Here is a 12,731-nt window from a genome sequence, read left to right as displayed (position 1 = left end):
CTTTATCCCTTAATCTGCACACTTTCACTTGCCAATATCCAAACCATGTGTTATCTCAGAAATCATTCTTTATCCTTTATTTCCAAACCAGAAAAGTATCCCTAAGCTTATTAATTTTCCCCTCTCCTAACTCCATTCTTTTCTGAGCAGCAGTCTACATCACGACCTCTGCCACTTTGTCACAGGAGACGCCAGGAACCCTAAAACAAGACTAGCTTCCCATACGTGAGCTGAATTGTTTTGTAAAAACTCTTATCCCATGGTACCAGTGTGGAAGTCTGCATAAGAGAACACAAAACATGAACCACTCAGGAGGGCAAATGGTGGTGGCAGAGAAGCAAGTCACACCTCTCAGCTGCCCAGCCATTCTCCACAGCAGTAGCACAATGAAGATGGCCAAATAAAATGTCCCAGAGGTCTTATGAAGCGTTAAGAGTTAATGTTGTTTGGGGTTTCTTTAAAAAAGGAATTTATACCATACTTTGCTAGGGTTGAGTGCATGCTTACCAACCAGAAAATGTTAAAATTATTTGTCACAGTTTAGTTGAGCATTATCTACTTCATTTTACATCATTACTTATGGTTTATTTGGCGTCAGCATTCCAAGACCCCTGTAAAGAAGAAAATCCAACACATCCAATAAAAATTGAACATTTGATATACTTTTCCATTGCGATTAAGTACTACAGGAAAAAAAAAATTAATTTACCAAGTATAGTAATAGCTGAGTCTGACTTAAAGTCTTTGTACTCTAATGCCAAAACACCTCCTGTACTGTAAAATTCTGCACTTTTTGAGCTCATTCTGGGGGCAGAAGTTCTTGAGATCTTATAGGAACAAAAAAATCCTAAGGACTTACTGGGGAAGATGAACCTTAATTTAACAGATTTGCCTTGTAGACCCTTGCGTCTTATGAAACTTTTCCCGAGATTCATAGTTTTATGTCATGTGCAGGCTATTTAAGGAATTCTGTGAAATCTGCTTTGTTTCAAACTGACTGGGCTCACAAGTTTGGGGGGGGGGGGGGGGGGGGGAGTGGTGGATACAAAGTCACGCAGAAGCTCAGCTGATCCTGCTTTGAGCAGGAGGTTGGACCAGATGATCTCCTCTGCTCACTTCCAACCCAATTTTTTCTGTGATCCTATTATAAGGTAATAGGATCTTTCTTTTGCAATCCAAACAGCTCAACATGTGCGTGGTGGGGAAACAGTTGGAGACATTGCGTGTAGTTTTCTTAGGGGGTTTATATTAAAGAACAAAACAAGCAAGCAACAAAACAACCCATCGATAGGATGTGGATATGCGGACAGCCTCTGAGAAAGTACACCAGGCACGTGAAGAGAAAGCTGGCCGAGTAGTTTTGAGCCGCGGGGTGGGACCGTTTCGCCTGGCTTTCTTTTCGTGGGGGAGGAAATACTGCTGCCCGGCGAGTCTCAGGAGGGCAGAAAGCGCCGCTGCTGTCCCAGGCCCCCCCCAGGCTCCTCCCGGCCTCGCCCTCCTGAGGGGACGATCGCCCCGCAGCCCACAAGCGCCCAGCGCCGTGGGTGGGCGCTGGACCCCGAGGCCCTTTGACGGATCTCGGCAGCGAAGCGGCGGGAGGCGAGCACAAGGCAGGCGGGGACGCCGGTAGCCGACGGCGACGGCCCCCAGGCGGGACCGTGGCTGAGGAGAACGGCCCCCTCCGCCAGCTCCCGCTGCCCGCCACGCCTCAGGCGACCTCAGCCTCTGGAGCCGCCCCTGCGGGCGTTGGTACAGCCCCGCCCGGCGCTCCCCCACCCCACCGAGGAATGGAACCTCCCGCGCAGAACCGTTTAAATGCGAGCCCTCAACGGTTTCCCCGCGCCACCGGCAGGTGTCCGGGGCGCGCGCGCGCGCGCGATGGCGTCACACAGACGCAGCCCGAGCCGAGGGAAGCTGCCCCCCTCCCGCCCCCGTTTTTAACCTCATTCACGTTTCGGTTCCCTTGCGCGCCCCCTCCCCGCCATCAACCGCTCGCTGATGCTGTGCGCACGCGCAGTCGCACCGCCTCGCCCTTCCCGCCGTGCACGCGCTCGCCCCCTCCCCCCCTCCGCGCCGCCGTGTGGGCGGTGCGCGCGACCCAGCGCCTCCGGAGGGGCGGGGGCGGTGCCGCGGGAGCAGCAGCCTCTCGGCCGGCGGCAGCGGCGGCCCCCGGTGCGCGGCCTCCGTCAGCAGCCCTCTGCCTTCTCCCTCTCCGCGTTCCCCTGGGGACGGCTTCGGGCAAGCCTGCCCCCGCCCCCCCCCCCCGTTTTCCTCCTCTCCGCTTGCTTGCGTGCGAGGTAAACTCGGCGTGTGGTGCCTACGCCGCCGTTGCGTTTCAGGTGAGGGAGGGGGGGAAGGAGAAAGAGAGCGGGGAGGCACTCACTCCCCCTCCCTCCTCAGCGCCTCTCCGGCGGCCCCGGGCGCGAAACCCCGCCGCTCCCTTGCTTCTCTTCCCCCGGCGGAGTAGAACAGCCCCCTTCCCAAAATGGGCTGCACGCTGAGCGCCGAGGACAAGGCAGCGGTGGAGAGGAGCAAGATGATCGACAGGAACCTGCGAGAGGATGGCGAGAAGGCGGCCAGGGAGGTCAAGCTGCTCCTCTTAGGTAAGGGCTCCCGTGAGGTAAGGGTCCCCCTGAAGCAATCTCCCCGCCAAAGCCCTGAGGTAAGGTGCCCCCTCGCCTCCCAGCCCCGAGGTAAAGGCCCCTGTGTAGGCGAGGGCGGGGCAGGTGCCCGCCGAGCCACCTCGCAGCTAATGTGGCACCCGAGGACGGCTGAGGAGAGGGCCCCGCTTCTCGGGCTTGGAGGGCGGTTGTGCGGTGGGATGCCTTCCTCAGATAACGTGGCGGAGGGAACGCCGCTCTGCCGTAGTGGGGTATGTGCTTATGGCCCCTCAAAAGTTTTCGGGGTAAGAGGAGGCACAGCAGCCTGTTAACGCAGGTGGGCGCCTCGGCTTCTTTCGGGGTTAGAGGCAGGGCCGTTCTGGGGAAACGGCACGGCGTAGTTTGTCCCGGGGCCCTTGTTAAGAGCGGGCCCTGACTCCCATATGAAGGGGATAACATCTCAAACTTTTGACGTGGATTCTGTGTACCTCTGCTCAGAGGAAGGAAATTTTAGGTTGGAGGATGTTTGCTCTTAATGTTTCTTGTAGACCCGAACACCTCCTAAACTGTTGCTGTAAGAATAAAGTGCAGAAAGCATCGAAGGACCACAAGGCAAAGCACTATTTAACTTTTTGCATTGTTTTATTTTTGTGGAAGTTGCTTATGTCGTTGAAATCTTACAACGGGAAGTACAACCTTGATGGGGGCTCTAAATGTATAATATGGTGACTCACATAATGTGCTATCATGTGTTCTTGAGTTTTGCTCACAAGTACTTGAAGCTAGCTTTTTTGTATATCTTAAGTGATATGCTTGTGTGTAAAGATAAGTAAATTAAGATTATTTTTAAAAATTACTATACAAGAAAAAAGGAAGTGAGGGTTTTAGTCAGAAATAACCTTTGTGCAGGACTAAAACTACTGTACAACTTGCGGACAGCTGAATGCTGCAACATTTGTATTGTATTCATGTTGTAGGGAGTTTTGCAGTATATGCTGTATAGCTAAACCAGACTGGATCCTTCTAATCTGGAGTTAAAAAGCTGTTGAGTTGCAGCTTTCCTTGTGCTGCAGTTCCCCTCCCAGAGCTACAGTTTCAAGCAAACTTTTTAAACGACTGACCAGTTTCTCCTGTCGACATTGATTTTGCTAGATTGCTTGTCTACAGTGCTCTATTCACTACAAACGTTGTATTAGACGGACCTCTTAAATAACTTCGTTCTGTTGCTAAATTCTAAAATAGCTCCAGAAAGGTACAGGAAACTGAAGCACTTTCATGTGTAGATGAAGAGATGAAACAAACCTAGTATGGGAAAAGCAAATGTCCTAAAATGTGTTTCTAGATACAAAATTTCACCTGTAAGAGAAACAGTTAAAGCTTTTCTTTTTGGTTTGTTTTCCAGAAAGTGTTAGGCTTTTGGTTGGTACTGTGCCTAGTCCTGTACACCTTTGGAATCCTCACATTGTTGCATGGAAAGGTTATCCTGTATGTGATCAACAGAGATACTGCAGAAGATGTTACCATCTTTTTCAAAAGTGGCAAAGTAATGCTTTATGTGTCTTCTGGCAAGGCATTTAAAATGATTTTTCAGTATTTTGCTGTTCTATATGGAGCTTTTAGTACATGTAGTTTGGTAGTCGTCTTCGTATCTTTCATCATATTCTTTGGATACGGATAAAGTCCACATCTATAGAAAGATGCTTTAAACTTGAGAATGAATTTTGTCACTATTTTTAGTTGTTTAATGCTTTTATGTATGAAGTCTTATGTTATGAGCTTTTATTTTTAAATTTTATAATTTCTGTGTTTCTAATACAGAAGAGCTTTTGAGGAAAGTATATTTTTCTGCTGGAATCTCATGAAATCTTAGGATATGGAACAAATGCTCAAATACATGTTTTCTCATAGTGTTCTGAGCAGTAGCTCAGTTGGTTTAGTATTTCCTCTGCCCCTGTTAAAAAGAGGTGTGAAAACTAGCAGCATAATTTCTTTCAGGACCAGTGTTTGAATCATTATTTAAACAAAAATTAGCTAAATGTTTACTGAACTCAGAATGAGGTTTTGGATATACACCCATGGATGCATTTGTGTATTTCACATGTCTTGGAATGAAAATTTTTCTGTTACTTTTCCTTGCAACTGTGTCAGATGTCTTAAATGTTATGTGAATGCTTTATCTGATGGCAAAACTATTTAAAGTTAACTTCCACTAGAGTCACTTTCTTCTCATCGCTCACTTTCCCAATTGCTTGTTCAGCCCATATGTCATAGTTTATCATCTACTCGGTTGTACTCCTACATCTATTTATGGGCTTGTTCTGTTAAAAAGATACTGAAAAAAAAGGAAAAGTACAAATTGTGGTCTGCTGCCAGGAAAATACAATGTGAGAGAGGCATCTAAAATACCTTGCTTATGTAGAAAAAGAGCATGTAGCTGTATACCTATTGACCCAATAAGACAGATTTATTCCAGCATCTATAAAAACTGTATTTTTGTGTGGTGATTAGAGAATCCTACTGAAGCTTGAGCTAGAATGCTCAGTTGAGGGAAGATGTGTTTATAAAACCAGTCTATTTCTAGCCTTTAAATTTAATTTATTCCATTATATGCTTTTCTAAAGGTTTTTCTAAAACAGGAAATTGCAGTGATTTAATTAAGAGATAGATGTGACATTGCTGTACCTAACCATGACTTTGTGAACAATATCACTGATCCATGTTAGATTTATATTTTGTTGTCCTATCTCTAGGAAGAAGCAGACATATTTAAGCTGTGCCTGGATTATTTAACTTCTTTCGTCACATCTGTAAATTGGTGCATCATTTTGTACAAATTTGACTGCAGGTTATTTGGAATAAAAATACTGGATTCTGAACATTATCCATGTTTAACGATATTTTAACCTTGTAATTCTATGCACTTCAATGTGCTATCCCAGCAGCAGGAGAACCTTTTCTGGAAAATTTCTGAAAGCCATTCTCATTATTAGAAGTAAGCTGAATTTGAGCATATAGTTTGTTAGCCAGATGGAAAATGCTTGTTCATACATGGAATTTGGTGATTTCATTTTTTAAAATCATTAAATAAACGAGCGTCTTTCATTTAAAATTATTTTCAATCAGTGTGTGACAATAAATTCTTAAATTTCACGGGAACTCAACAAAAAAAACCAAGTGCAGTCTAGTATATTGTCCAACACTAAAAATTTAACATACAAAAGTACTTTTTCTTAAGCACTTTAATATTTCTGTCAAGTTGACAGTTCCTAAACTTCTGTTTCCTAATTGTTTGAAGTAATATTTTGTTTTATTGTATTTTTTGTTGTTATTTCTTACAGATAAGCTCATATACTTAGTATGAGTGAGATTTTTGAAAAGCAATGTATATTTTGGCTGGCTTCCAAGTAGAGAAAGCAGTAGACCCAAGTTGTTTTACTCTTCCATGGTTCCTCATCTTAACTTTTAGTGTTCAACAAATAAAAATTCCAGTGATGCTTGCGGAATGAATGTAATTCCACTCATGTTGGGAGATGGCAGTTCTGTGTGACCGATCTGTGTGCTGCATTAATATACATGTGATCCAGATCAGGTGTGGATTTGCAAGTACATTTCTGTTGAATTGGCTAAAGCACATAAGACTGAATTTATGCCAACTGCAGGAGAACAGGCAGTACCTCATTTAGTAGAAAGCCTTCTGGTATGAGGTTAACACATCAGGTTTTATGAATACATTCAAACTGGCAGCATGAGTTTATAGGATTAGCGCTTTGTCTTGTGGATTATCACATTCTTCACCTAATATAGCAAATTCAGTGTTCAGGTTCTTAGTATCTTGAATGAAAAAGGCAATAGATACGTCTTAAATGTTCTTTAGGAGGGGATCCTGGGATCCAGGAGGTCACAGACCATATATTTGACGGCTGTAATTATCTGTCTTCTTTCTGGATAATCACGTTTGCAGATTTAAGTTCAATGGATACCTTTATACTCACGACCAGCAGAGCCACTTTTCCATTCCTGAATAGATGCTTGTGATTTGTACTGGAACATTGGCATGTCGCGTTCTTAGATACCTGTTTTTTAACTTAAGACAGAGTACTGCTCTTAATCTTTTTCATTGCAGTTCTTCCCATTCCTTAAGGCAGTAACTAGAACAATTCTATTCAGTTGTTCTTCTAAATCTTCACATCTCCGGCATCTTTTTCTGGCTGCTTTTCTTTTGTTACAGACCCACATCTTTCTGTCTGCTCAGTCAACTAACTCCCACTGCATACTCATCTTTTCAACGGCATGATCCTCACATTCCTTGGCAATACCTGCCTTCCTCCAGACCTGACTGCACATTGGACTAAAAAAATATATATGTGCTGTTTGTACCGTTACTCCTCTCACCTTTCTTCCAGAGTATTCTTTCTCCACACTTGCAGACAAAAAAGACTTTAGAAGTCTGAACTTACGGGAGCTCTCAAAAAAGCCTTATTCTCACAAACAAGTATTGCACATTTCAGAGATGTTGACCTCCTCTTTATAAGTTATGTCAGCCTAGTCTAAAACACTTCTGACAAAGTATTTCCTGTCTCACCTTCAGAGACAACTATCTATAGATATTTATAGAGTTCACCTCTTATTTAAAAGCTGTTTTGTGATCCCTAAAAGAAGTGTTTAATGTTTGGGGTTTTTTTTTGCTTGTTAGTCTTGTCTGTCTGCCCCCCCCTCCGACTTTCTGCCTGTCTGCTTAGATTTAGCAGGAGCTCTGAACTAGGAGCTCTCTTGCATTTTAATATGGTACAGTTGGACTCTGGCAGTCAAGATGTTATTTATGTAGACTTTTATATCTGACTTTGTAGTTAAGTCAATGAAATCCTCAAGCCTTTGTACTAAATATAACAACAATTTCAAAGAACAAAGTCAAAGTTACTAGATTCCCATAGTGTAATAATCCTCTTCGCTTTTGTGAAAGGAGGCTCATGGATGTACAGAAAACACAGCCGTTCAGTTATGGTTGTGTTTCATTGATTGCAGTTTGGGTTCTTTTATGCTTGTCTCTTTCTATTTGAATGTTGGTGTAAGAATTTACAACATCATAATATTGGTCTTTAATGTGTGTATAGACTTCTTCACTACAATACAAATTATCTTTAGTGACTTAGGTCATCTGTTGCATTATCATTTTAAATCTTAATTTTGGAAGCTTCTTTATAAAATCACCATTTGTGATTGTATCATGATTTTAATTCTTTAATGTTCTTAGGAAAAAAAATGTACTTCAGTACATCTTGTTTTAAAAAGGGCTAAAGAGAAACTGTACATTTAGTACAATGACATGATATCAGTAATGGCAACTTTGCTTTTCTGTCTCTTGATTTAAAAAGTGTAGTTACGGATATATAAAAATTACTTTAACTTATCTTTTGCATCAGGCATTAAGGGTCTTTTTTTGTAATTTATTTTAATAGTTAGAAAACATTTTAAGTTTAAAAAATGATTTTCCTTCAAGTTGTCTTTGAAAAACAGTGTAATCCTCCTGCCCCACCCCCGAATTAGAGACCAAAAAAGCTCTGGTAAGGTACTTTTTGGTAAGCCGTTCACTCCCAGCATCAGTGGTGCCTCGAGACTACACATAAGTTCTGTAATACACTGACTTAATTAGTTTCTTCCTACTTTTTCTGGCAGCACAGTTTATTGTATCATCATTGTGCTGATATTACAGTTTACTTCAGTCCTATAGATTATATTACTGAAATGATCATGTATTTAAGCTAACTTCCTTTTGTGAAGTTATTTTTAGCTCACTTTAGTTCTGAAGTTTACAGTATAGCTCCTTGCATAGCTGTGTTGGCACAACTTGAACTTGGGCTTTGTGCTATAAAGAGTTAGGCTGTGCTGATTTATATAATCATATCGCCAACTTGAACTTGGGCTTTGTGCTATAAAGAGTTAGGCTGTGCTGATTTATATAATCATATCGCCAAAGTGGATTGTTCTTTTGCTGCCGCATTTTACCCTTTAGTTGTTTTGGTCCTCTGAGAAGGAAGAATTGTGTAGTCGGCACATCCTAAAGTCTGGCTAAATATTTTGAAACCAAGCCATGAGTCCAGCTTAAGAGAGCATGAAATTCTGAAGTCAGTTTTGCTGATGAGCTTGATGGATGTCTGCAGTGTTTCCTGTAATATGCTATCTGGCAAATGTCAAGGTGGAAAACTGGAAGTAGAAAAGAGATGTTTAAGATCTCTCTGTTAAGTGTGAAGTTTTTCCGCCATGGAAACGCCAAAATAAAAATCTGAACTGACTTGATAATTAGCTATTAAAAGTTTTTTTCCAAGATGTGTACAGGAGAACCTGTATTGATGAAAACTTCCTATTCTGAGGTTGTCTTAGTCATTGTCCAGCTTTACTGAGGTCAGCTGTTCTATTTATTGCCTTTGTTTGCTCAGTGTCCTACTGTTATCTCAGGTTTTGTGTAAATTACTGTTTTGTTATTCTGTAAATGGAACTTAGTTGGCTTTACCTAAGAGATTCTGTATCCAAAAAGTATTTAAGTTGGTAAGGTATATAGAGAGCAGTTGGAAAAATCAGAACTTTGAACTTGTGAGAGCAAGAAGTTTTGAGTGCACTATTCAGAAAAAATGCAGAGTTTTTCAAGTGGCTCAACTTAGTGACATTTCTGAGTGGAAGGATAATTAAGATACTGAAATTTATTAGACGATTAAGACAAAAATAAACTTTTTGCTAAGACACTTGTGTACTAGGAATGTATGCTTTTGCAATAAAAGATTTGAACTCATGATGGAATGATATGATGTCATAGACTAATTATCCATGTTTGTGACTGCTCATAACCCTTTTACAGTGTAGCTGTAAGACGCGTTAAGAGTTGGGGATTTGGAAGATGTTTCCCATCATCATTGCTTTGCCCTTGGAATTTGCAAAGCTGTGGAGCCAGCTTCAAAATCTCTGGAATTATCTATAGCTTGAATATGTAACAGGAGGTAAAGTATCATGTATCTGTTTACGCTGTCCCAGCAAAATGGTCTAAAAATCACCTAGTGTAACAGATATCCATATGTATTGTTCCTTGATTTGAAAGTATGTTACCTGTTTAGGTCAAATTTTGACTTTCCGTTTCATTTTGGTTTGACTTGATGACTAGCCCCTTCCTTGAAAACCATATTTCTGTGTAATTTTGAAAAAATTCTCTTGATAGCATTCTTTCAGGATCTCAACTGATGGGGGTAGTTGACATAGAGCATTTAAGAACCAATTCTTTAAATAAGAGATCTGTTGTTAAACATATGATAGGCAAATAACTTGCTTTCCTTTCCTGGCTTTGGTAATTGAAGGGTCATTGAAGCTCTGAATAGCACAATTTCTTATATGTTTAGGTATCAACTTAATAAATCAAGTAGCAGTGTTGATGTATATCTATATGTTTATATGGGTGCTATGTATTTATATTTAGAGATGCATGTAAATTGCAATATTATATGTACCTACATAAAACGATATTGAAATTAGAAAATACTTTTTGTAAAGCTACTTATTTAAAGAAATCAACACCATTTGAATATACAGTGCTTCAATTTATGAAAGAAACTGTACCTCATTACTTTTTCATATATGCTTTTTAGAAATGTAGTATTGCGTTTGAAGTGCGTAATATACTTAGCAAAGGTACCTGATTAAATCTTTAGTGAAATATAACAGTATCTAGGCAACCAGAATGGACAGGAAGTCTTTACAATCATTGCTTTAAACAGATTGCTTTTAAAGAAGAAATCAATGTACTGTAATGAAAATTCCTGTTGAAGCTGTGAAGCAGGTTTATAATTCTTAATGTCTTCCAGAATTTAATATGGTCTGTTTCTTGAAATTAAAATACCGTTGGAATCAAATGGCTACCTGTATCCCATCTTCCCTTTGCAAAGTTGATAAAATAATTTCTTGCATACAACTATATGTTGGTTTATTTACATGGATCAAGCTGCTGTTGTTGTTTGGCTCATAATATGAGTTGTTACCCATCACGATCATAAGGACGTTCTGAATCTCTGGGGTTTTTTTTAATAGTTTCCAGTAAAACTCAAGAGGTTCTTGCCTACTTTCTAAATCCATATTGGAATGCTGGAAATAAGCAGTGCGTGTTGTCTAATAAGCAGTTGAGCCATTCTGTGTTGCTGTGTTGCTAAAAAGGAGAGAGCGCTCTTGCAGCATCTGTCTGAATGGTTTTGCCCTCTCCCTGGCACTTTTAAATGCTTAATTCAGTTTTGTGCTGGTTTAAATAGCCAAACTGGCTGTCCTGTTTGGACTTAGTCTGCTGCTAGAGTGGTCAATTTAACTGGTATTTCATAATGGTCTGGTGAGGACCTGAATACAAGCATGATGAGGAGCAGAAATACATGCCTTATGTAAATGGAGTACTGGAAATGCATAGCAAGCAGGTAGAGGGGAAAATGAGCACAGAATAGGATTCTTTCAATTTCTGCATTTCTGTGTCACAGTTTACTGTAGAATCGGTTAGGAATAACGTGAAATTGTGTTCACCTGTGAGATCCAGTTGATAGACATGTTAAACTATTGAAAATCCACTTACTTTAAAACCTCATTGCTGGAATAGGAGATAGTGCCGGTCTTTCTCAAGGAATGTGTTGATTAGGGCACTTGATCAGAAAGTGGAGGTAGGAGTTTGTTTTTGTTCTGAGTCCAAGGAGTCTCAGACCTATGTTTGTTTATGCTATTCTAACTTACAGGTTGTAGGCTTGACTAGGAAGAATCCTCTTCTACCTAGCATTTCATGAAGAATGCAAGATGGTAGTGGACAAGAAGCATAACTACCAGTTCAGTGTCCAAACAGTGGAGAGGAGAATGGAGACATTAGTCTCCAGTTAAAACAGTAAAGTTGTACTAATATTATAAACAGAACACAATGTGAATGTAGTATTGGAATGCAATTTTAAAACGTGGTATGACTGGAGATAAATGTCTTGCAATAACAAAATTGGGAGTAAACAAAACAATTGCCTTGAGTATTTATAGATTTTATTTAATTAGATGTTATTTTGAATGCTCGTTGATTTCAGAATCTACCAGTAATGTACTGTACAAGGGTGGACTGAAAATAAGCTGCTAAGTCTCATTTAAGTGTTGTCTGTATTCTTGATGCATTAAATAGTTCTTGAAGCATTTTGAAAGTGGATTTCTCAGCTGCATGCAGATTCAGTTACTGATCCTTAATAAATCCAGTAAACTCTTAGCAAAACCATTATATGCTTTCTAAAGCTCTTAAAGACATTGACAGGGATTCCTTCTAATATGCTTTAGTGCCTCAGAGTTTGCTAACAAAGGCTGTCATTTAATTCCTAGATGAGAGACTACTTAGGTTATTTTCTCTGTCTGCTGTTCTGGAACATAGGACCTTTTGGGGTTAGATTAGATAGGTCTTTGGCAACATACTTGTTTGAGGCCTAATAAGCTGCTATTTATGTAGGTATCTATCTTATTCCTTGCTTCTGGGCTTGTTGGGTGCAACTGCCTGTTTGGGTTGAAATTTTTATATACTTCAAAGCTTTCTCAGTTTAATTTGAGACCAGTTAAATACAAAGTCTGTTTAAACAACAACAACAACAAAAAAGCCAGATTTTTGTTTTAGTACTGTTAACCACAGATAATACTCTGCTTGTAGGTAGCTTTGTGTGGAAAATGCATGTGCATGTAACAAAAGAATATGGTTGAGTATGCACATGAATTTTCTTTACTGGTTCAAATACAAGTAAGAGTTCTGAAAATGTTTGCTTTTGAAAAAGATCAGTCTGGATAGCTAGATCTTTTCATTTAACATTTCAATCTGTGTCACTTTAAGTCCTTACAATCTTTTCGTGGAGGTGGAGCCCTTTTTGTAGTGAATTTAGGTCAACTATCAATATGCTTATTCTCCTTATTTTTGTGGATCTTAGTCCTTGAGCTACAAGACGAAAAATGCTGTTAAGTTAGGCGCGGATGAAGACTGAGAATTTATGTGAACTAAAGTTTATTGCACTACTTTTACAATAATGGGCTTTTAGTATAACTGCATTTGCCCTGGTATAAACTTTGGCAGTACCCATTTATCTCATTTGCAAATAATGCTTGGTGTTG

At 40.4% G+C, this 12,731-nt stretch overlaps 1 protein-coding gene across 2 annotated transcripts in view; it reads left to right on the top strand.

Moving 5' to 3' along the window:
• Positions 1–2,135: 2,135 nt before the first annotated feature.
• LOC143172547 (guanine nucleotide-binding protein G(i) subunit alpha-1) overlaps positions 2,136–12,731 on the top strand; it is a 37,842-nt gene continuing 27,246 nt past the window's right edge. For both annotated transcript variants that reach the window (XM_076362238.1, XM_076362160.1), the window contains exon 1: positions 2,136–2,603. In XM_076362238.1, coding sequence (XP_076218353.1) covers positions 2,486–2,603 — 118 coding nt within the window. In that variant the 5' untranslated portion in view covers positions 2,136–2,485. The remainder of the gene's footprint in view (positions 2,604–12,731) is intronic.

The sequence above is a fragment of the Aptenodytes patagonicus genome, chromosome 1 (genome assembly GCF_965638725.1).
Source record: "Aptenodytes patagonicus chromosome 1, bAptPat1.pri.cur, whole genome shotgun sequence".
In the NCBI taxonomy this organism is placed as follows: domain Eukaryota; kingdom Metazoa; phylum Chordata; class Aves; order Sphenisciformes; family Spheniscidae; genus Aptenodytes; species Aptenodytes patagonicus.
This window is presented reverse-complemented; position numbering and strand designations above follow the sequence as displayed.